The following is a 23,873-nucleotide window of genomic DNA, read 5'->3' on the forward strand; positions in this document are numbered from 1 at the left end:
GACTGAAAGTGAGGCTACTTGTGAATTGCTATTCTCAAGGTTATAGAGATATAATTTTCTTCATGCCAAGTCCATGTTTCTCCTGAAGTATCTGACAGCTCTACATAGGCCTGCTGACACATTATAGCACATTGTGGTCTGTGCAACATCAAATAAACAATCCACGTGTGGTTTCTACCCAGCCAGCCTCAAAGAAAACAACAGGTGGGTCATGAAGCTGGTAAAGGCACTGAAAGACCACACTGAGACCACACTGAAAGACCACACTGAAAGACCACACTGAAAGACCACACTGAGACCACACTGAGACCACACTGAAAGACCACACTGAAAGACCACACTGAGACCACACTGAGACCACACTGAAAGACCACACTGAAAGACCACACTGAAAGACCACACTGAAAGACCACACTGAGACCACACTGAAAGACCACACTGAAAGACCACACTGAGACCACACTGAGACCACACTGAGACCACACTGAGACCACACTGAGACCACACTGAAAGACCACACTGAGACCACACTGAGAGACCACACTGAGAGACCACACTGAGAGACCACACTGAGAGACCACACTGAGACCACACTGAGACCACACTGAAAGACCACACTGAGACCACACTGAGACCACACTGAAAGACCACACTGAAAGACCACACTGAGAGACCACACTGAGAGACCACACTGAGAGACCACACTGAGAGACCACACTGAGACCACACTGAGACCACACTGAGACCACACTGAAAGACCACACTGAAAGACCACACTGAGACCACACTGAAAGACCACACTGAAATACCACACTGAGACCACACTGAGACCACACTGAGACCACACTGAGACCACACTGAAAGACCACACTGAAAGACCACACTGAAAGACCACACTGAAAGACCACACTGAAAGACCACACTGAAAGACCACACTGAGACAACACTGAGACCACACTGAGACCACACTGAAAGACCACACTGAGACCACACTGAGACCACACTGAGACCACACTGAAAGACCACACTGAAAGACCACACTGAGACCACAAGGAGACCACACTGAGACCACACTGAGACCACACTGAGACCACACTGAGACCACACTGAGACCACACTGAGACCACACTGAGACCACACTCGCTACTGATGGAATTATGTTGTTTTTCACTTGGCATTCCAGTACTGTTCGAACTAGAAACTTCATAAGGCTTTGGGGGACTCTTGCTAACAGCTGTGGGTTAATGGTGCCACCATACAAAGCCCTGAGTGGAGTGCTTTTGGAATGCTTTTCATTTTCAGTTTACGTCAAGGTTAAGCTATGTTTTACGGTTAACCAGCCCAGTGTGTGATTTTCTCCAATCATGCCAGCCTGCACTATAGTACTGTACCTCAGCTTTGTTCTGCTGGTCCTTGCTGCTGTCGTTGTGGTTCTGTTTCTCGTCCATGCTGACCAGCTTCAGTTTCAGGTAGGAAACCTCATCCATCAGATCTAGTTTCTGGGTCTCCAACGAGTTCCGGCTCAGCAGCTCCTGTGCAGCACACAGTCACACACATTAACACTCCCCTACACACACACACAACGCATCCACTAACCAGAGTGCAGTACAAAGTCAGTTGCTGCACCACTGGGCAAAAAGTTCCCCCAAACCAAAAGTTCAGCCAGGGAACCAGTGTCCTGCTCCGATATATTTTTTATATATACCAAATAATGTTCATACATACATACATACATACATACATACATACATACATACATACATACATACATACATACATACATACATACATACATACATACATACATACATACATACATACATACATACATACATACATACATACATACATATGTATATTAATATATAAATATATATATATATTTTTAATCAGAGTAAAAATGCCCTGTCTTAGATCACCACTTTATTTTAAGAATGTGAAATGTCAGAATAATAGTAGAAAGAAGGATTTAATTCATTTCATCACATTCAGAAGATTACATACATTTATTTGGTAGCATTGCCTTTAAATTGTTTAAACGTGGGTCAAACGTTTCAGGTAGCCTTCCACAAGCTTCCCACAATAAGTTGGGTGAATTTTGACCCATCCCTCCTGACAGAGCTGGTGCAACTGAGTCAAGTTTGTAGGCCTCCTTGCTCGCACACGCTTTTTCAGTTCTGCCCACAAATGTTCTATAGGATTGAGGTCAGGGCTTTGTGATGGCCACTCCAATACCTTGACTTTGTTGTCCTTAAGCCATTTTTCCACAACTTTGGAAGTATGCTTGGGGTCATTGTCCATTTGGAAGACCCATTTGCGACCATATAACTTTCCTCCCTTATGAAGCCATCTATTTTGTGATGTGCACCAGCCCCTTCTGCAGCAAAGCACATCCACAACACAATGCTGCCATTCCCGTTCTTCACGGTTGGGATGGTGTTCTTCGGCATGCAAGCCTCCCCCTTTTTCTTTCAAACATAACGATGGTCATTATGGCCAAATAGTTATATTTTTGTTTCATCAGACCAGAGGACATTTCTCAAAAAAGTACGATCTTTGTCACCATGTGCAGTTGTAAAACGTAGTCTGGCTTTTTTATGCCGGTTTTGGAGCAGTGGCTTCTTCCTTTCTGAGCGGCCTTTCAGGTTATGTTGATATAGGACTTGTTTTATTGTGGATATAGATATTTTTGTACCTGTTTCCTCCAGCATCTTCACAAGATCCGTTACTGTTGTTCTGGGATTTATTTGCACTTTTCGCACCAAAGTATGTTCATCTCTAGGAGACAGAACGGTCTCCTTCCTGAGCGGTATGACGGCTGCGTGGTCCCATGGTGTTTATACATGCAAACTATTGTTTGTACAGATGACCGTGGTACCTTCAGGCATTTGGAAATTGCTCCCAAGGATGAACCAGATTAAAATGTCAGGAATTGTGTAAAAACTGAGCTTAAATGTAGTTGGCTAAGGTGTATGTAAACTTCCGACTTCAACTGTGTATTTATATATGCTACGTGTCCTTATTTTCTTCTCCTCTGTCTGAATCAGACATGAGAGAGAGCGAGAGATCAAGAACAAGTGAGAGACGGAATCCTAAGTGAGAAACAGTTAAAACTATGGACAGACTGTCACTGTGGAGAGAATCAGAGTGTGTGTGTGTGTGTGTGTGTGTGTGTGTGTGTGTGTGTGTGTGTGTGTGTGTGTGTGTGTGTGTGTGTGTGTGTGTGTGTGTGTGTGTGTGTGTGTGTGTGTGTGTGTGTGTGTGTGGAGCAGGTGGGTGTGTGAGCCGTGACTGTAGGTTTCCCCACACTTCCCTAAGGCCCTTTGGATATCCCAACACCCCTCGTCACTAAAGGCTGATTTCGGTTCCTGTTCCAGCAGGGGATACTACTTACTCCCTCCACTATAGACTAAGATTCACTGTCACATGTCATCAAAATAACTTTGCATCACATCATCTGAACTGGGTGTCCCTTACCAAGACAATTATACATAGGCCTAATGATCTGCAATAAGCTATTCTAAATATAAGTGACATCACATGGAAAATAACAACTCCACACCACCAGATGAAAAACATTGAAAAGGAAATCTGTGAAATAAGTTATGGCACCCAGTGACCCAACCCAACACCGACATTACTTCGAGCAGTATCAGCCGAGCATTTAGAATAAATTTTACGTAATTTTCCGTGAAGGCCTATCAGCTGATTCTGCAGCTAACTAAGCCTGTTGAAATCCTTCTTTTGAACTAATTATGTACTGAAACACATGCGGGATGTGGCCTACTGATACCCAACTATTCAATTCAATTAATTGACATGGGAAACTGATGTTTACAAAGCAAGTGAAATAGATATATCTGTTTACCCAATGTAGGAACTAGAACTAACCGTTTATCTAGGCTTGGACTCTGTTGTACTGCTATAGGCTCCCAGAATGAGCGCTGTGGCTGACTAACCTGACTAGGTGCCCTAACATGCCCCTCAGTCAGACAGACTGATCAGGCCAATGAGAGACCGGGGGGCAAGTCCCTCTGAAACAGGACCTCCTCCTTTCCCTGGGCCACAGCCAGAGGTGTGCCAGCCTGTCAGAAATCTCATCAGACCCAAGGTGCCACTAGCCTGGTCTCAGATATGTTTGTGCCTTATAACCAAGAACATACAGTTTGTTTGACATAATAACGTCCATAGGAGTTGGCTAAACAGCTCAAACATATATGGGTTACCGCTGGGCCAGGGTAAGGCACCACTACCTGTACATTCCCCTGCTTGGTCAAGCAAGACACAGGGAGAAGGAAGGAGGCTGCCTCTGGCTGTATGGTAGGTCAAGCTATCAAACATGGACTTGACTGGCCCTAACAGCAAACAATCCTTCTTAGTGTGTGTGTTTGTTGTTATGGTTGGTGTGGAGCCATGTGCACAGTCTTGGGTGAATAATTCCTCTCTCCGAATGAGGATGTAGTCACTATGACATTCTGGCAGGGGGAAAAGAAATAGAACACAATGTAATGTATATCTATGGGTGGTATTCATCCTCGGTAAGAATGGAGAACAGTACGGTGCTGCTTCAGTAAACCAAGCAGAAGGAAATGTGGTGATCCCACATGTGCCCAACAGCGATGACACAAACTGTTTTATGAATGGGTGCTTATATACTTATACGGAGAGGTGTGTATGGTGGGTGTGTGTGTGTGTGTGTCTGTCTGTCTGTGATTGAGACACATAGAAAGAAGACACTGTTTGATACTGGCATCCCTCACTGGCATCTCTCACTGGCATCTCTCACTGGCATCTCTCACTGGCATGTGGCTCTGAGTAAGTATAGGTCTGATGAGTCTATTGGTGAAAGAATCTGCCCAACACACTCATCCATTAGCTTTTACTGGAACTGGCAGCAGATACTGAGAAGGGTTCTCTTGAGACTCTCCATTCCAGGTTCAGAACAGCAGTGATAAAGATTCATCTATACATTTACCAGGCCTAATCACACCACACACAATGAGTATGGTTGCATGCACACAATAATGTGATTATTGTGGACAATCAGATTAACACATCTGAAATCAGGCTTCCTAATATCACTCTGATAAATGCAGAAAATCACCAATCAAAATAAACATTCTTCCACAGCGACCATGTTATTTTTGGGAAGCATATTTGATTCATATAAAGTTTGTATGTGAAAACGACTTCCAAGACGCATACATACATACAGTTGTTCCAAACTCACTTCACTCGTGCTAAAGAGGGAGGCTCGCTCGGCTGGTGCTAGCACATGCGTAGATCAAATACACTGCTGGAATGATGATGAAGGTATTTACCTGTCCTAATAATTTGAAAGGTTGATCAGAAAACCAGGTGTTTAATCAGTGTATGCTTACTTCGATTTTGACCTTATGCTGATTTAGATAAACAGACTAATAATTTGCTTACTGTCATATTCAGTTTAATATCGAATTATTACTGTGCATGTAATCATGCTCATTGTTCAAACAGATATCATCAAAACTCCAATGCGGCCAAACAATGTGAAAATAGACCTGTGTTTTTAACCAGACATTGTCTAACACTAGGGTCCAGCTGACAATTAACAGTCACACCACAGAGCACTGTAGACAGTAGACACCAGTGGCTTTGGTCTCTCCTATACAACTACATTAAGCATTTGTTTTCTGCATGACCTTGTGAGATAATGTAATAACAGGAAATGGTATTTCTCAGGTGGAAGAAAGGTTTCCCCCTAGACCTGTGCCTATGTACAAAGGCAACAAAATCAAAGCAACACAATCTGCTTGGCATTTGAGGCCAATAAAAATGATAAAAAATTTACTCACTTTAAAGTTTAATCTTTTTTTATTACTGATATTTATGGTGAACTAAATGGCTGGATGAGACAAAATCAAACAAGGGCTTTTTGATCCTTAAATTGGGTAGCTTTGCTTTCCAGTGTTTGGAATGCACGTAACAGCCTGAGAAGAGGTGTAAGCAGATGTAGCTCAAGGGATCCTCGCTCTCACACCCCCTCACTCCCATCTCTTAAAGTCAGAGTACAAACTGTAAAACTCTCACCCTGTCTCTCGCTCTACATTTCCACAACAAACATGGTGCACTAACGGACTTACTTTGCCTTCTTCATACCTACTGGTGTATAATGCAGAGACAAGACCGCTCCACTTTTGATCCAAAGCATGCTTAGCAGCCTGTCCTGGTACACAAAGCTACAGAAAGTCTTCTCAAAATGTAAGATTATGCAGTCTGCTATTAGTGGAGGCCACTATCATAAATATCTCTGCTCTTAAAAATGCCATGGAGTCACTCAGCTTGTAAGATCGAAAGATAGTGAACTTTGAAAGCTATCCCTCCATCTGCTGAGTGACAAACTTTGTGCAATCGAGGTGAGTCACTCACAGGAAGCGTCAGTATCTTATGTTAGTAGGAATGTCATGCATGAAACCACACCTCTTGTAACTAATTTACCACACACCTACTGCCCACGAAAGGAGACAGGTTGTTGGTTCCATTTGTCACTAAGCTACAGCACATTGTAATCTTTAAATGTGCTATAAATCACACATTTACAAAATACAGTCAACTTTATTAATCTAAGACTAAAACAAGACTATGTTTATCCAGGAAACAAGTAGAGGTTGACAACATCAATATTTAGCTCTCCATGCTAATACGCTGAGCACAGATAAAGTAGTGGTAGTGTCTCTCTCTGACCTGCTGTAGCATTTCCTCAGTGGAGTTGAGTTTGTGGTGGTGCTCCTCCAGAGAGCTCTCCAGGTCTCGGATCTTCTCTCCTTGGGCCTCCACCTGGTCTGTGAGCACGCTCACCTACAACCCACAGACAGGACACCTTACTCAGTCACTCACATTGACAAATAGCTCCTCTCGCCTGCTCCGGAACTACCTGTATGCTAATAGTACTAATTCCTCTGACAACACACAGGTAGTTTCACTTCATTCCTCAGCCGGAGTAGAACTCTATGTCAACAGCCAATGTGAAATATCATGAAAGATAACCTAACCTGCCCTTGACTTGACATGGTTCACTGAATTACAAAAACTGAGCTGAGTAAACTTTACCTCTTTCTTTGTCTTGGTGGGCCAGCCAGCAACTCTGGCCAGCCCACAACTCTGGCCAGCCCACAACTCTGGCCAGCCCACTTCTCTGGCCAACCGCCTACTCTGGCCAACCGCCTACTCTGGCCAACCGCCTACTCTGGCCAACCGCCTACTCTGGCCAGCCTACTCTGGCCAGCCTACTCTGGCCAGCCTACTCTGGCCAGCCTACTCTGGCCAGCCTACTCTGGCCAGCCTACAGGGAAGCAGGTAAAAAGGAAAGCGAAGCAGTAAAGCAGTAAAGCTAAAGCACCTTGGGGGAGGCAGCAGCCAATCATTTTATCAGTCAACCGGCACAGGCCCGTTGGCCAATCAGCAGCATTTGTCAGAGTGGCTTGAGGAATGTGCTGGCATGTGCAACAGAAAGGGCTACAGTACTTTGGCACAAGGCTGAGATAAAGATAGTTATGAGCAGCACATGTTGAGGCAGACACGACATGACAGAGCCCGAGGAGGTACTACTGTAGGAAGAGAGAAAATATGTCTAGCCTCGATTACAGATGTAGAAGCTACCAATTACACAAATGTAAAAAAGCATGGAGCATCATGACAAATCACAGTACAACCAAAGACAGAGGCATTGTCCAGAAACGTTTGTTTTGGAAAAACAGGAAACTAGGGGTGTACTGTGTGACTGAGCTCCTGTGCTACACACAACAGCCTCTAGCCCCACTGCCTGCCCTGGACAGTCTCACATTTCTGTGATATACTTCTCTCTTCATTTAACAGCAAGGCTTCTCTCTCTCCCTCTCTCATTCAATTCAATTGGCTATATTGGCATGGGACACATCTGCTCACAATGCCAGAGCAAGTCAAATAGATAATAAACAAAGGTGAAGTAAACAATAAAAAAGGGGTCAGGTATTCTCTCTAGCCCCCCCTCTCTCTAAATGCAAAACTCTGATCCCGCAAGAGACACAGTAGGGCAGGAGCACCTTACCTGGAGAACCAGAGACTCTTTGTCCCCTTCTAGGCGAACCAGACGCTCCTGATAGCTCTCATTGTTCACCGGGGAGCGAAGGTTGACCTGCAAAAACACACAGACGAAAGAGGAGTCAAGAATGGGCGGAGGGGAAGGAAGACTTACTGAACAGGCTAAACAACTTAACCAATCAACGATTCACCTGCACTGACCGCATAAAAGAGAAAAATAAGACAAGTCTTGTGTTTTGTAATATCTTTCCATATGGTCTAGCACAGGGATCATCAACTAGATTCAACAACGGGACGATTTTTTCTTTAGCGGATGGTCACGGTGCCAAAACATATTTACAAATCATTTGTAGACTACACTTGTATACGATCACATACATCTATTATGCGTGGAAATACTTCGGAACAAATGTAATCAATTTAAATTACTTTGAGTGGGTTTGCTGGTCTTTTTACAGTCTTTTATGTCCAACAATAAAAATAAAATAAAAATATATTTTTTGTTCTCTTAGAATAAATAAAATCACCCGCATGCCAAATTCGGCCCGCAGGCCACCAGTTGGGATCCCTGGTCTAGCGGTTAGGATTCTTTGTTTACACCTAGGCGGCCCAGGTTTGACTCCTGGTATGGGAACACGCTTTTTCTACTGCACTGCACTATTGTCTGAGCTTCATTCCATGTCAGATACAGTATTACAGGCTGCAGCCAAAGCCCAGACAACTGCCGGCTGGAAGGCGGCTCCATTTCAAACATGGTTTCTAATATGAAGTAGGTGGTGCTATAGTAGTAGACATACAGTACCAGTCAAAAGTTTGGACGCCTACTTATTCAAGGGTTTCTCTTTAGTTTTACTATTTTCTACATTCTACATCAAAACTATGAAATAACACATATGGAATCATGTAGTAACCAAAGAAGTGTTCAACAAATCAAAATATATTTGATGACAGCTTTGCACTCTTGGCATTCTCTCAACCAGCTTCATGAGTTAGTCACCTGGAATGCTTTTCCAACAGTTTTAAAGGAGTTCCCACATATGCTGAGCACTTGTTGGCTGCTTTTACTACACTCTGTGGTCCAACTCATCCCAAACCATCTCAATTGGGTTGAGGTTGGGTGATCTCCAGAGATGACTTAACAACATGGTCTTGACTTAAGACTTGGAGCTGTATGAATGCCCCATGTGATCGTTTAAGGGTCTGTCACTGCAGGAGAAAATACATACTGTGACTTGTCAGCAACGCTGAGCTTGCGGGGGTTTTGTGGGGTTTTGTCTCCCTGTACAGCTTCAGATAATCCTGCCTGGTCCTGGGGGCCACTGCCTCAGACTGTACTGGCAGCACACATACAAAGACCTGTTTCTCTGAAGTAATTTGAAAGGGCAGTCCACTCAGAAAGAAGTTTCGCTGACTTTCTAGGAGGTAATGCATGTCCATACCCACTCACTGTCCATTACTGCTTGTACTCTCTGAAAACACAATGTAGCGTGTCCTGCCCTTCTATGAGGTAGTAACCTACTGAACAGGCTTAAAGAGTGGCGTTTCTTTCTTTCTGGTCCTGTAGAGAAAATAAACTGTCGGGGGAGGTTCTCTTCTGCGCTGTTCAACCAGTCCAGGTAATGTGGAGGAGGAGTTAAGATGGAGTGTCACCTTGTTAACATGTAAAATAGGAAGTTGAGTCACAGGCTCTCTTTCCATTTCCCCTGAGAACCGGGTGTTGAGAGGAGAGGCGTGAGGTGAGTGCATGTCAGTGTCATATTTCATCAAGTCTTAACTTAATACTTACTTTTCCCTTCTAGGTACCCCATTGATGTTTAACATGGTTAAGTTAAACAATGCACCAAAGCTTCAATCTATAACAGGTTCCTGCTGTGCTGTTAGATGTCCAGAAGATGAAAGTGATTGGTTATAGCACTTCCTGAATCCTGCCAGAGTCCATATGGAGATTTCTAGCAGTGATTAGAGTCATTACACTGACTGTAAACACAAGCCAAGGCAGAGGTGACCCAGCCCTGTTCTCTGTCACACAGACAAATGACCACTTCCCTTACTGTTAAGTGATGTTACACAGGTTACAGAGAACAGGGCCGTGTTCACTAGGCATCAAACGGACAAAACGGGACTGAAACAGGGCCTAAACTATTCCAATAAGAAACGCTCGTTGTGGTTTTCCATTGCAGAGTATTAGCTACAGAGATGAGATCCTCAGACCCCTTGTGAGACCATATGCTGGTGTGGTTTGCCCTGGGTTCCTCCTAATGCAAGACAATGCTAGACCTCATGTGGCTGGAGTGTGTCAACATTTGCTGCGAGAGGAAGGCATTGATGCTATGGACTGGCCCGCCCGTTCCCCAGACCTGAATCCAATTGAGCACATCTGGGACATCATGTCTCGCTCCATCCACCAACGCCACGTTGCACCACAGACTGTCCAGGAGTTGGCGGATGCTTTAGTCCAGGTCTGGGAGGAGATCCCTCAGGAGACCATCCGCCACCTCATCAGGAGCATGCCCAGGCGTTGTAGGGAGGTCATACAGGCACGTGGAGGCCACGCACACTACTGAGCCTCATTTTGACTTGTTTTAAGGACATTACATCAAAGTTGGATCAGCCTGTAGTGTGGTTTTCCACTTTCATTGTGACTCCAAATCCAGACCTCCATGGGTTGATAAATTTGATTTCCATTGATCATTTTTGTGTGATTTTGTTGTCAGCACATTCAACTATGTAAAGAAAAAAGTATTTAATAAGAAATACTATTTCATTTCAATTCAGATCTAGGATGTGTTATTTTAGTGTGCCCTTTATTTTTTTGAGCAGTGTATAACATTCTATTAGTTGCAAGAATTCTGTATAGTAATTTAAATGGAAAAATGTGAAGTTTTGCATCCGGCTTTGTTTTGCGTATCAATTCATTTACATTTACATTTAAGTCATTTAGCAGACGCTCTTATCCAGAGCGACTTACAAATTGGTGCATTCACCTTATGACATCCAGTGGAACCACCACTTTACAATAGTGCATCTAAATCTTTTAAGGGGGGGGGGGGGTGAGAAGGATTACTTTATCCTATCCTAGGTATTCCTTAAAGAGGTGGGGTTTCAGGTGTCTCCGGAAGGTGGTGATTGACTCCGCTGTCCTGGCGTCGTGGGGGAGTTTGTTCCACCATTGGGGGGCCAGAGCAGCGAACAGTTTTGACTGGGCTGAGCGGGAACTGTACTTCCTCAGTGGTAGGGAGGCGAGCAGGCCAGAGGTGGATGAACGCAGTGCCCTTGTTTGGGTGTAGGGCCTGATCAGAGCCTGGAGGTACTGAGGTGCCGTTCCCCTCACAGCTCAATTCATAAACCATGTGCCATAGAATGGGTACATCGAAAATCTCTTCCCAACTATTTTGCCATTTATATGGCACAGCTGTCAGTTTTTGGTCCTTAAATGAAATTGGTATATGTTTTTATTCATCACTTTTCTTTAACCATTTATGTTCTTTAATGCAGGGCCGACATACAAGTTCCTTACTTTTTCCCCTTCTAATTGCCTCTTCCATTTTTGTGGTAATGCTGCAATTAATTGGTTGTAATTTTGGGTAGAGCAGACATTTCCATATGTCTGTGTTAGCTGCATGTGTGACAACTCCACCAGTCCTATTTATGATGTCATTCACAAAAATTATACATTTTTTAATCATTTCATAGAAAACTACAGTTTTTTTAATCAATTAGTATATTTGAATTTAACCACAATATTTGTTGTATTATTTATTCTGTCTTTTTAGGTGGATTAAACTGAAATTGCAACCAATTTTCTAAGGCTTGTTTAAAAAATAAAGATATTTTGGCGATGATTTCCTTTTCAAACAACCGAAAGTGAGCAGGTGTAATCTGAATAAAGGGGAAAAGGCCATTCTTGAACATGGGATGAGACATTCGTACCAATTTACTAGAGAAGCAGTTTGGATTTAAGTATAACTTTTATATGACTGATGCCTTTAGTGAGAGGTCTAATGCTTTAAAATGTAATAATTTCTGCCCTCAGAAATCTTATTTGTTATATAAATAAGCCCTTTTAATTTTATCTGGCTTCCCGTTCCAAATCAAATTGAATAGAGTGACTAGTGCTGTAGAGAGATTAGTGTTGCAGAGAGACTCGTGCTGTGGAGAGACTAGTGCTCCGGAGAGACTAGTGCTCTGGAGAGACTAGTGCTCTGGAGAGACTAGTGCTCTGGAGAGACTAGTGCTCTGGAGAGACTAGTGCTCTGGAGAGACTAGTGCTGTGGAGAGACTAGTGCTGTAGAGTGACTAGTGTTGTGGAGAGACTAGTGCTGTGGAGAGACTAGTGCTCTGGAGAGACTAGTGCTCTGGAGAGACTAGTGCTGTGGAGAGACTAGTGCTGTAGAGTGACTAGTGTTGTAGAGAGACTAGTGCTGTAGAGTGACTAGTGCTCCGGAGAGACTAGTGCTCCGGAGAGACTAGTGCTGTGGAGAGACTAGTGCTGTGGAGAGACTAGTGCTGTAGAGTGACTAGTGCTGTAGAGTGACTAGTGCTCTGGAGAGACTAGTGCTGTGGAGAGACTGGTGCTGTGGAGAGACTGGTGCTGTGGAGAGACTGGTGCTGTGGAGAGACTGGTGCTGTGGAGAGACTGGTGCTGTGGAGAGACTGGTGCTGTGGAGAGACTGGTGCTGTAGAGTGACTAGTGCTGTAGAGTGACTAGTGCTGTGGAGTGACTAGTGCTGTAGAGTGACTAGTGCTGTGGAGTGACTAGTGCTGTGGAGTGACTAGTGCTGTGGAGTGACTAGTGCTGTGGAGTGACTAGTGCTGTGGAGTGACTAGTGCTGTAGAGTGACTAGTGCTGTAGAGTGACTAGTGCTGTGGAGTGACTAGTGCTGTGGAGTGACTAGTGCTGTGGAGTGACTAGTGCTGTGGAGTGACTAGTGCTGTGGAGTGACTAGTGCTGTAGAGTGACTAGTGCTGTAGAGTGACTAGTGCTGTAGAGTGACTAGTGCTGTGGAGTGACTAGTGCTGTGGAGTGACTAGTGCTGTGGAGTGACTAGTGCTGTGGAGTGACTGGTGCTGTGGAGTGACTAGTGCTGTGGAGTGACTGGTGCTGTGGAGAGACTGGTGCTGTGGAGAGACTAGTGCTGTGGAGAGACTAGTGCTGTGGAGAGACTAGTGCTGTGGAGAGACTGGTGCTGTAGAGAGACTAGTGCTGTAGAGAGACTAGTGCTGTGGAGAGACTAGTGCTGTAGAGAGACTAGTGCTGTGGAGAGACTAGTGCTGTGGAGAGACTAGTGCTGTAGAGAGACTAGTGCTGTGGAGAGACTAGTGCTGTAGAGAGACTAGTGCTGTAGAGAGACTAGTGCTGTAGAGAGACTAGTGCTGTAGAGAGACTAGTGCTGTAGAGAGACTAGTGCTGTGGAGAGACTGGTGCTGTAGAGAGACTAGTGCTGTAGAGAGACTAGTGCTGTAGAGAGACTAGTGCTGTGGAGAGACTAGTGCTGTGGAGAGACTAGTGCTGTGGAGAGACTAGTGCTGTAGAGAGACTTGTACTTTAGAGAGACTAGTGCTGTGCAGTAGACAGACTAGTGCTGTGCAGTAGAGAGACTAGTGCTGTGGAGAAACTAGTGCTCTGGAGAAACTAGTGCTCTGGAGAAACTAGTGCTCTGGAGAAACTAGTGCTGAAGAGAGACTTGTGCTGAAGAGAGACTTGTGCTGTGGAGAGACTAGCGAGACTAGTGCTGTGGAGCTCTGGAGAGATTCAGCCTGGAGAGAATAGGAGAGGCTCTAGCCAGCTTTGTTCTGCCCAGTGCTCAGCTGCGTTGTGATGTTTTTTTTTCCACCCAGATCCCTGCCACCTGAGTCAGGTTACAGACTGACAGCTTCCCTCCTTACTCCCTCCCTGACGTGGAGAGCCAACTATCCAAACCCTGCCACCCAGAGAGACAGAGAAACAGAGAAACAGAGAAACAGAGAAACAGAGAAACAGAGAGAAATATAAGTCTGCTGCTACAGCCAGGTCCCCAGCATCTGCTGTGACTGAGAAAGAGCACCCAGCCAGCGCAAAGCATAGCAACAGGCTTTAATGTCAACCTAGACACAGACCATGCCAACTCTCTCTTCTCCGTGCTCTCTCTTTCCCTTGCTCTCTCTTTCCTCTATGGTTTCCCTTTTACTCTCTCTCCTCGACGATGTCTCCTGAACGGTCTTTCCCACCCTCTCCTCTTATTAGCTTAGACACAAAATATACCTGAGCTGAAACATATTATGGTTTAAGATGAGAGGGGGGCTCATTTAAAGAAACATACACACATCTATCTCACTCCCACTCCTTTTTAATCTACCTCTTCTTGTCTCTTCAGACCAATGCAGCAACAGCCCTTCTACCATTAGCTTCAGACTGGAATTCATTATCTGAATGTCCCATTTCCTGTTTATGGGACCTTTCTCTAAAAATCACTCAGCCCCCTCCCCACTGCACCATTTGGCTGCCACTGACAGTTTCATGTACACACATCACAGAACACAGACAGAAACAGAAAAACACAGGGGGTGTGTGACATGTATGTAGGGCATGCTGCAACAGGCCTCTTCCATGCAGAGTGTAATGAATCATGGGTTACAGTCAGTGAGACTCAGACTCATACTGTGTGTAAACTCAATGTGAGACAGATGGTCCTCCTTGCAGAGCTTGACTGCAGTAAAGTGAATTAGACTCAGAGCACAGTGTGACTGTGAGGCATGATGCCTTTAATACATTTCAGTGATCCTGCGTATTAACACCCTACAGTGTATGTTACCATGGTCCAGATCACTCCTCCTCTCTCTCTCTCATTCTCCACCCTGGGCATTTCCTGCTTGACTCACAGGGGAGAAACTCAGCCACTTGGACAGGCAGCGGGAGTGTGGGTGGCTTGGGTATCAGAGACCACCGCATATGACACATGACATGTCCTCTCCTTAACCGCAGAGGCCGCGCAGAGAGACAACAATGCATACATACTGTACTGTATCATCAGTGATGCAAATAATGCAACCGTTGTCAGAAACCAGTTTGGTAATCCATCTTGTGTGGATGTGCTCTGATCATGTTCCCAGACGTGTTTTGAAACTGGAACAAGGAAGCAGAGTGCTACAGTGACTCCATCACTACAGAGCTACAGTCACTGCTTGCATGGCTTGGAGGGGCTGACTGTGCACTCTGTCCTGCTCCTGGCTATGTTGACAGCTGAGTTAGACAATCACCAGGATAACGCTTTCTCTCTTTTCCATTCTCCCTCTCTCTACTAACCCCCTCCCTCTCTCTACTAACCCCCCTCTCTCTATTCCCCTCTCCCTCTCTCTATTAACCCCCCCTCTCTCTATTAACCCCCTCCCTCTCTCTACTAACCCCTCCCTCTCTCTACTAACCCCCTCCCCTCTCTACTAACCCCCTCCCCCTCTCTACTAACCCCTCCCCTCTCTACTAACCCCCTCCCCCTCTCTACTAACCCCCTCCCTCTCTCTATTGCCCCTCTCGCTCTCTCTATTTATGCCTCCCTCCCTTTTTCTCTCTCTCAAACAATCACTCCTTGTATAAGTCAAAGCAACAACTTTCCCTTTAAAACATAATCTTCCGCCTCGTGCTTAACGTCTGTGCCAGACCTGACCCCTCGCTGACGGTCTGACATTCTCTGATTGACAAACAATAGCTTTAGGTCAGCGATAACAAGCATCACAGGGTCTCTCTCCTTCCTGCCAATAACGTATGGAGGGATCTTTATCACATTTCTTCTGTGGAGGGGCTCAGCTCCTCAGAGAACAGTGTGTTAGAAGTAACTGAGGAGTATGTGTGTTTGATCTAGCTCCTGGCCAGTAGAGAGGAGAGAGGGAGGAGAGGAGGAAGGGCGACCGTGTGGCGTGTGAGACCCCTGCTGTATAGAGAGAGCAGGGCCTCTAAGACTCAGACAGAGGGAAAAACAAGAGCCTTTCATTGGTCACTTAGCCTCGCCAACAGATTGTTTACAGCAGCCTCAGCCAATGACACGACTATAACAACGCATATCAACAATCGTCTCTATGAAGTGTGGCAGTGACAGTATCATCATGTGGTTATCATTTCCTAAATATGATCCAACTATGTTAAGTGCCTACATACCCTCGTAAATCTGGTCATGAAAAACCTTCACAAACAGCCAACAAATAAAGAAAACAACTCAGAAACAAGCTTGATATTCATAAAATAATCTATAGTCTAAGAGCTAGATGTACTGGTTATAGAAAAGAGCAAAAGCTCTGATCTTGCCATTTAGAAACCAGTTCTACCTACCTACCTACCTACCTACCTACCTACCTGTTATGGAAAATGAGAAAGCCCCCTACTTCTATGTCAAAGATAAAAATACTACAGTAAATATTACAGTATACTACAGTCTGCAAAAACACTACAGTAAATATTACAATATAGTATTTATACTATAGTAAACTGTAATTACTTCAGTAAATACTGTCATGTTTTTACAGTGAATACTACAGTAAAGTCAGCAAAAACACTACAGTAAATATTATAGTAATGCTACCATAGTATACACTATAGTATTTTTTCATGTGGGAGTGAACAGATGAAGAATTGATTCAGACTTACCCCCTAACACCCCAGAGTGCTTCAGGTGTGTTGAGGTGACCAGACAGACACAACAGAGCAAACAGAGTGAGTGTAGTGAGTAGAGAGAGTAGAACAGTGAGTGTGGAAAGTAGGATGACAGGAAGAGAGGAGTGATTAGAAAGAGGGAGAGCGGGAGAGTGGGGAGAGGGAGTAGGGCAGGAAGTTGAGCTCAGTCCTATTAGGAGTCTCTGAGGAACACATTGAGTCTTTCAAACACGGCCAGCCTTAGTTCCCAGAGAGAGACCAAGCCAAAATAAGACCTGTTCACAGTCCCAGTAAGACAGAGTCAGACACAGGCTTTCCCAGACACAGTCCCAGACACAGTCCCAGACATAGCCTTGCTAAGACCTAACAGCACCCAGGAATAGTTCTAGGTCTGTTCAACACTCCTACACAGCTGCTGCAATGAATCAACCTTCTCTCCTTCAATGTGTTACAAAGAGAGAGAAAAAAGAACCCAATGGCGTATAATGGAAAAGCTTTTGACAGCAAACAGCTGGCTGACTTTTGAACAACTTTTTGGAAGTTTCTGCCACATCTGTGAATCCCGGAGATAACATGCCTCAAGTAGAAGTAAATCAGACCACATATTTACTGGCATGCAAACAACCACGACACTATCGACATCATGCCACGTCAATAATAAACAGTGCACTGCTAATGAATAGGACATTTTTGGATTCTGAGCAAATAATGAACTAATGATATTCTATATTATCTGTTTATAGACTATATTGTTAGACACAGAAAGATTACTATGGTTGCTAGAGATGGTTGACAAAAGTAATGGAGAAATACAGTTTCCATAGACCCAGGTGTGCTCCCTGCTACTCACCGAGCCCCTGTCTGAGCCCCTGTCCATGTCCAGCCAGTCCATGAGCATGTGAGCAGTGCTGCTGGGGACCTGGGCCCTCAGGGTGTTCCTCTCCTCCTCTCTGGGCTGCAGCTCCAGGGCCAGCCTCAGGTCCTCAACCAGCTGTAGAACCTGCAGGGGCCCTGCGCTACCTGGAGAGCCCAGCTCAAACAGGCCATTGGTGTACTCGGCTGCAGCCTTGGAGCCTGCCGGGGACAAAGGACAAAGAGTCATTATAGTGGACAAGATTGTATATCAGCATAAATATCTATAGCAGAATCTGACCCAGTCAGCTCCCTCTATTTTATACTATACGTCCATGTGTCACCTGTATCGGCTCACTAAGCTAATGTCTGTTCCAGCTTCATCATTATCTGGGAGCTGGAGAACAAGTTAAACTTCCTACATAAACACTCAGTCTCTGGAGCATGTTAGCGTATCGTTACAGTATGCTGCAAGGAAACCATTTGAACACGGATTCCATTGAAGACGTCCAAAATCAATCAACTGGAAAGAAACCTGCCTGCTACCATTGTGATTTGATCCATGTTGTGTTTTTTTACTTACTGGCTCTCCAACTCTGTTCCTGTAGGTTAGCATGGCTCTCCAACCCTGTTCCTGGAGAGCTACCATCCTGTAGGTTTTCGCTTCAACCCTTATCGTGTGCGCCTGATTCTAATAATTATCAGGTTGATTATTAGATTAAATCAGAAGTTAAAACTGGGGTTAGAGCGAAAACCTACAGGAGGGTAGTTCTCCAGGAACAGGGTTGGAAATAAAACCTACAGGAGGGTAGCTCTCCAGGAACAGGGTTGGAGTTAAAACCTACCTACAGGAGGGTAGCTTTCCAGGATTAGGGTTAGAGTTCAAATCTACAGGAGGGTACCTCTCCAGGAACAGGGTTGGTGTCGCACCTTGATCTGTTTCACCTGTCTTTGTGCTTGTCTCCACCCCTCTCAAGGTGTGGCCACATCTTCCCCATTATCCCCTGTGTATTTATACCTGTGTTCTCTGTTTGTCTGTTGCCAGTTCTATTTTGTTTCGTGATACCTACCATCATTTATTCCCTTGCTCCTGGCTGTTCTTTACCTTGCCACACCTCTCTGGATTATTGACCCCTGCCTGCCCTGAGACTGCCTGCCTTTCTGGACCTGTTGCACTCTTTCTGGATTACTGACCTCTGCCTGCCTTGAGACTGCCTGCCGTTCTGGACCTGTTGCACTCTTTCTGGATTTACTGACCTCTGCCTGTCCTTGACCTGTTGTTTGCCTGCCCCTGTACTAGAAATAATGTTGTTACTTCGACACTGTCTGCATCTGGGTCATACCTGAGACCTGATAGTTGGCATTAAAACCTACAGGAGGGTAGCTCTCCAGGAACAGGGTTGGCGAGCCCTGGTTTAGAGCAACAAGTGGAAGGTGTGGAGCCTGAAAGAAGAGAGCTTACATTTGGCAGCTAATCCCAGATCCTAGAGAGGATCAGAGCAGCAGTGTATTATCATGGCATCTTAATGCTCCAATACACTTCACCATCCCTTTTCCTATTAGCCTACTTTACACTAGCATCAGATTGAGGCAGAACAAGCCAATATATTTCCTTTGTTTTGTCATTATGTAACTAGAAATGATGTGAGCTATAGGACAGTCCTGGAAAGAGGACATTGATAAGGCCATGGTAAAGTACTTCATCTGGTTAAGACCAGGGAATGCCTATATGCCCTAGAAGCCTGTGAGAGTATCTAAAATTATCTGAAAATGACCTCACCATTCCTATGATACTGGGGTGGGCCATAAGGTCACCTGGGCCTGTGGGCAGAGGTGTTACATGTTTCTGTCCCCCGGCTAATACAGGTGTCAAACTCATTCCACAGAGGGCCGAGTGTCTGCAGGTTTTCGTTCCTCCCTTGTACTTGATTGATGAATTAATGTCACTGATTAGTAAAAAAAAAAACTCCCCTCACCTGCTAGGTCTTAATTGAAAGGAAAAACCGGTAGTCTTGGTAGGACTGATCCCAGATCTGTGTGTGCAGTCTTGCCAATGGCCAATGTCATGACATGCAGCACAAACAGATCTGGGACCAGTCCATATCCATGTATACAAACAGCCTTCTTTTCACTAAAAGAAAAACATACAAAGAAACTATGGTACATTGAGTGCATGCTTTGGTTGGCTTGACTTTGAGGAAAATTTAAGAAGAACACGATGTAGAAAAAAACGAGATTTTCTGTAAATAAGCCTGTGCCTGCCTGAGGGCCAATGTGCATACAAACACAGAGAGGAATGGATTATTCACGCATGCTCAACTGCATCTCGCTAAAAATATCATAACTATGGGTATCTACAGCCAAATAGCCCTGTTTATTCTTCATCTAATATCTAGTATATAATCAGCTTTATTCAGATCACAAGCCCGATACAAAACATGTTTGTTCAATAAAATGCCTGAAACAAGTTACCAGGCCAGCTCAGTTCTACAGTAGTGTAGAACTTACTTCTCTTTGTGTGAGCATGGTTTGGAGTTTGTTGAGGTTTCCAACTACTATCCATATAACACATTTTTATTATCCTAAAATAAATTGACAATAAGTGAAAACACAAAGAAACCAATTATTCAACTCAAGATTATAATAATAGAGTATCTCTCATCTGATTCAGATGCTCCAGCAATAACCAGTAGGTGGCATATTTTCAACTCCATCACTGTTGCAGCAACTCATTACCTGCATATTATATTAAATGTCAAGTGCCTTTCAGAGATATTTCCAGCATATACTATTACGGAAAACTATGTCCTAATACTCAAATGTAATCAGACCAGTATCTCAAAATATGGCTGATGATTGGGACTAATGCCTTGTTGATGATTGGGATTCCTTGCAGTAATTACATTTAGATTCTATTCTATTTGTAGTCCTTGAAACTCAAGGCTGCATATGAGATAATGTTTGGCAACAGTAAAGTAATTAAATGTAATTGTTATTGACCAGATCTTATTGTGGTAATAGCAATGATTAACTTGTGAATATCCTGATTTAGACCTTGAGGTTAACTTGTTTTCACCATGGTCAGTCAAGGTGACTGTTGATCCCGATCTCTTGACATGGTGAATTGACAAAAAGAGAAAGACCAATGGCATGAATCTCAGACAAGATGAACATAGATTTACACAATAAAACACTGCTGTGACTAGGATTGCCAAACTACCGGTATTTTACTAAACTTACCAGAATTAACAGAAAATCTATGGCAATCTATTGTAATTTAGGTAATTTAAACTTGAATAACTTTTTAAATATATAGTATTCATTTATTATACCTGTGTCCATATTATCCATGTGTTTCTAGTAGTTAGACCATATGGTTCAAGATAAATAGCCTAATTATTGAAAAAAGCATCAAATTAAGAATGGGATTATTTTCTTCAACTGCCAACAATTTGATGCCAAAACATTTACAACAAATACATATTGACAGTCAAATAAATAACAGTTTGTAAAAATAATGACTGATATTTTATGCTAAAACACTAATATAAAACACCAATGGTATTCACTAAATGTATGTAAATGTAAATGATATTCTTTCATTTTTTTCAATTATTTCATATATACGGCCTCACAGAGGGCCAGAAATGATTACCGACACCTGTGAAAATCTGAAGTACCCAAAAGGGCCACCAGATATCTTCTGATAAATTAAATTCAATCCTTGAAAGATACAAACATTCTGGTAGTTTAATGGTAAACTTTGAAAGTTTCCAGTAATATACCTTCCCTTTGCAACCCTAGCTGTGACATTCCCCTGCATACTGAATAGTGGTGCTCGGGTCAGCTGTTTGTTCATTCGCGTTCTGCCCGCAATTGTTAGAAACTCATCCGCAACCACCCGACTTTATGTGATAAAGCGAAAATCTGAGGCCGGAGCTATAGGCAGGGGGTGCAGGATTTTCTTCTGCCTGATTTAGATGTGTTTCAGCTTATAATTTCACACATTTTTAAAGCTATTTATTACTAATTGGATACACACATCTTCTCTTCTGTCATTAGGCTATATGTTGCCCTAGAACAGTGTTTTCCAACCCTGGTCCTCCAGTACACCCAACAGTACACATTGTTATTGTAACGCAGGACAAGCACACCTGATTCAACTTGTCAACTAATCATCAAGCCCTCAATGAGCTGAATGAGATGTGTTTGTCCAGGGCTACAATTAAAATATGTGTTTGTTGGGGTACTGGAGGACCACGGTTGGGAAACAGTGCACTAGAAGACTAAATGAACCCTTGTTCACCAGAATAACGTCACATATTGATATATATATTTTATTTATTTTCATTTCACCTTTATTTAACCCGGTAGGCTAGTTGAGAACAAGTTCTCATTTACAACTGCGACCTGGCCAAGATAAATCAAAGCATTGCGACTCAAACACAGAGTTACACATGGAATAAACAAACATACGATCAATAATACAATAGAAAAAGTCTATATACAGTGTGTGCAAATGAGGTAGGATAATAGAGGTAAGGCAATAAATAGGCCATAGTGGCAAAATAATTACAATATAGCAATTACACTCGAGTGATCGATGTGCAGAAGATGAATGTGCAAGTAGAGATACTGGGGTGCAAAGAAGCAAAATAAATAAAATAATAGTATGAGGATGAGGTAGTTGGGTGGGCTATTTACAGATGGGCTATGTACAGGTGCAGTGATCTGTGAGCTGCTCTGACAGCTGGTGCTTAAAATTAGTGAGGGAGATATGAGTCTTCAGCTTCAGTGATTTTTGCAGTTCGTTCCAGTCATTGGCAGCAGAGAACTGGAAGGAAAGGTGGTCAAAGGAGGAATTGCCTTTGGGGGGGTGACCAAATCAAATCTAATTTTATTTGTCACATACACATGGTTAGCAGATGTTAATGCGAGTGTAGCGAAATGCTTGTGCTTCTAGTTCCGACAATGCAGTGATAACCAACAAGTAATCTAACTAACAATAAGGGGATAAAGAATATGTGAAATATACCTGCTGGAGCGCGTGCTATGGGTTGGAGCGCGTGCTATGGGTTGGTGCTGCTATGGTGACCAGTGAGCTAGATAAGGCGGGGCTTTACCTAGCAAACACTTATACAGTGGGGCAAAAAAGTATTTAGTCAGCCACCAATTGTGCAAGTTCTCCCACTTAAAAAGATGAGAGAGGCCTGTAATTTTCATCATAGGTACACTTCAACTATGACAGACAAAATGAGAAAAAAAATCCAGAAAATCACATTGTAGGATTTTTAATGAATTTATTTGCAAATTATGGTGGAAAATAAGTAGTTGTAGTTGCCATACCAGGTAGTGATGCAACCGGTCAGGATGCTTTCGATGGTGCAGCTGTAGAACTTTTTGAGGATCTGGGGACCCAGCCAAATCTTTTCAGTCTCCTGAGGGGAATAGCGTTGTCATGCCCTCTTCACGACTGATTGTTGGGGATGCGGACACCAATGAACTTGAAACTCTCGACCCGCTCCACTACAGCCCCGTTGATGTTAATGGGGGCCTGTTCGGACCGCCTTTTTTTGTAGTCCACGATCAGCTCCTTTGTCTTGCTCACATTGAGGGAGAGGATGTTGTCCTCCTACCACACTGCCAGTTCTCTGTCAGTAGTCTGTAATAGTTTGCAAGCCCTGCCATATCCGACGATCGTCAGAGCTGGTGTCGTAGGATTCAATCTTAATCGTGCATTGATGATTTGCTTGTTTGATGGTTTGTCTGAGGGCATAGTGGTATTTCTTATATGTGTACGGAATAGTGTCCCGCTCTTTGAAAGCAGCAGTTCTAGCCTTTAGCTCGATGCGGATGATGCCTGGAATCCATGGCTTCTGGTTGGGATGTGTACATACGGTCACTGTGGAGACGATGTCGTTGATGCACTTATTGATGAAGCCGATGACAAAGGTGGTGTACTCCTCAATGCCATTGGATGAACCCTGGAACATATTCCAGTCTGTGCTAACAAAACAGTCCTGTAGCGTAGCATCCACATCATCTGACCACTTCCGTATTGAGCGACTCACTGGTGCTTCCTGCTTTAGTTTTTGCTTGTAAGCAGGAATCGGGAGGAGTCAGGAGGAGTTAAAGGCGGAGGAGTAAAATGGCGCCGGAGGAGATGGCCCTCGTTTTACGGTCTCCTAACCAATTGTGCTATTATGTGTTTTTTCCTGTGATATTTGTAAATGATTTTGTACATAATGTTTCTGCAACCATATCTTACAGAAGAAAAGAGCTTCTGGATATCAGGACAGCGATCACTCACCTCGGATGAGATGAAGAGCTTCTGGATATCAGG

General features: G+C 43.8%; 1 protein-coding gene across 13 annotated transcripts in view; it reads right to left on the bottom strand.

The window, feature by feature from the left end:
- The window catches only part of ppfibp2b (PPFIA binding protein 2b), a 95,944-nt gene that overhangs the window by 39,556 nt on the left and 32,515 nt on the right, over positions 1-23,873 (bottom strand). For 10 of the 13 annotated variants that reach the window (XM_052466124.1, XM_052466120.1, XM_052466119.1 and 7 more), the window contains exons 3-6: positions 17,529-17,752; positions 8,066-8,152; positions 6,724-6,837; positions 1,392-1,532 (exon numbers count right to left, since the gene is read on the bottom strand). In XM_052466124.1, the coding sequence (XP_052322084.1) occupies positions 1,392-1,532; positions 6,724-6,837; positions 8,066-8,152; positions 17,529-17,752 (566 nt within the window). Of the gene's footprint in view, positions 1-1,391; positions 1,533-6,142; positions 6,366-6,723; positions 6,838-7,089; positions 7,255-8,065; positions 8,153-16,672; positions 16,764-17,528; positions 17,753-23,873 lie in introns of those variants that run through there. The other 3 variants (XM_052466122.1, XM_052466123.1, XM_052466121.1) reach the window with 3 other exon arrangements.

The sequence above is a fragment of the Oncorhynchus keta genome, chromosome 17, assembly GCF_023373465.1.
Source record: "Oncorhynchus keta strain PuntledgeMale-10-30-2019 chromosome 17, Oket_V2, whole genome shotgun sequence".
NCBI classification, from domain to species: Eukaryota; Metazoa; Chordata; class Actinopteri; order Salmoniformes; family Salmonidae; genus Oncorhynchus; species Oncorhynchus keta.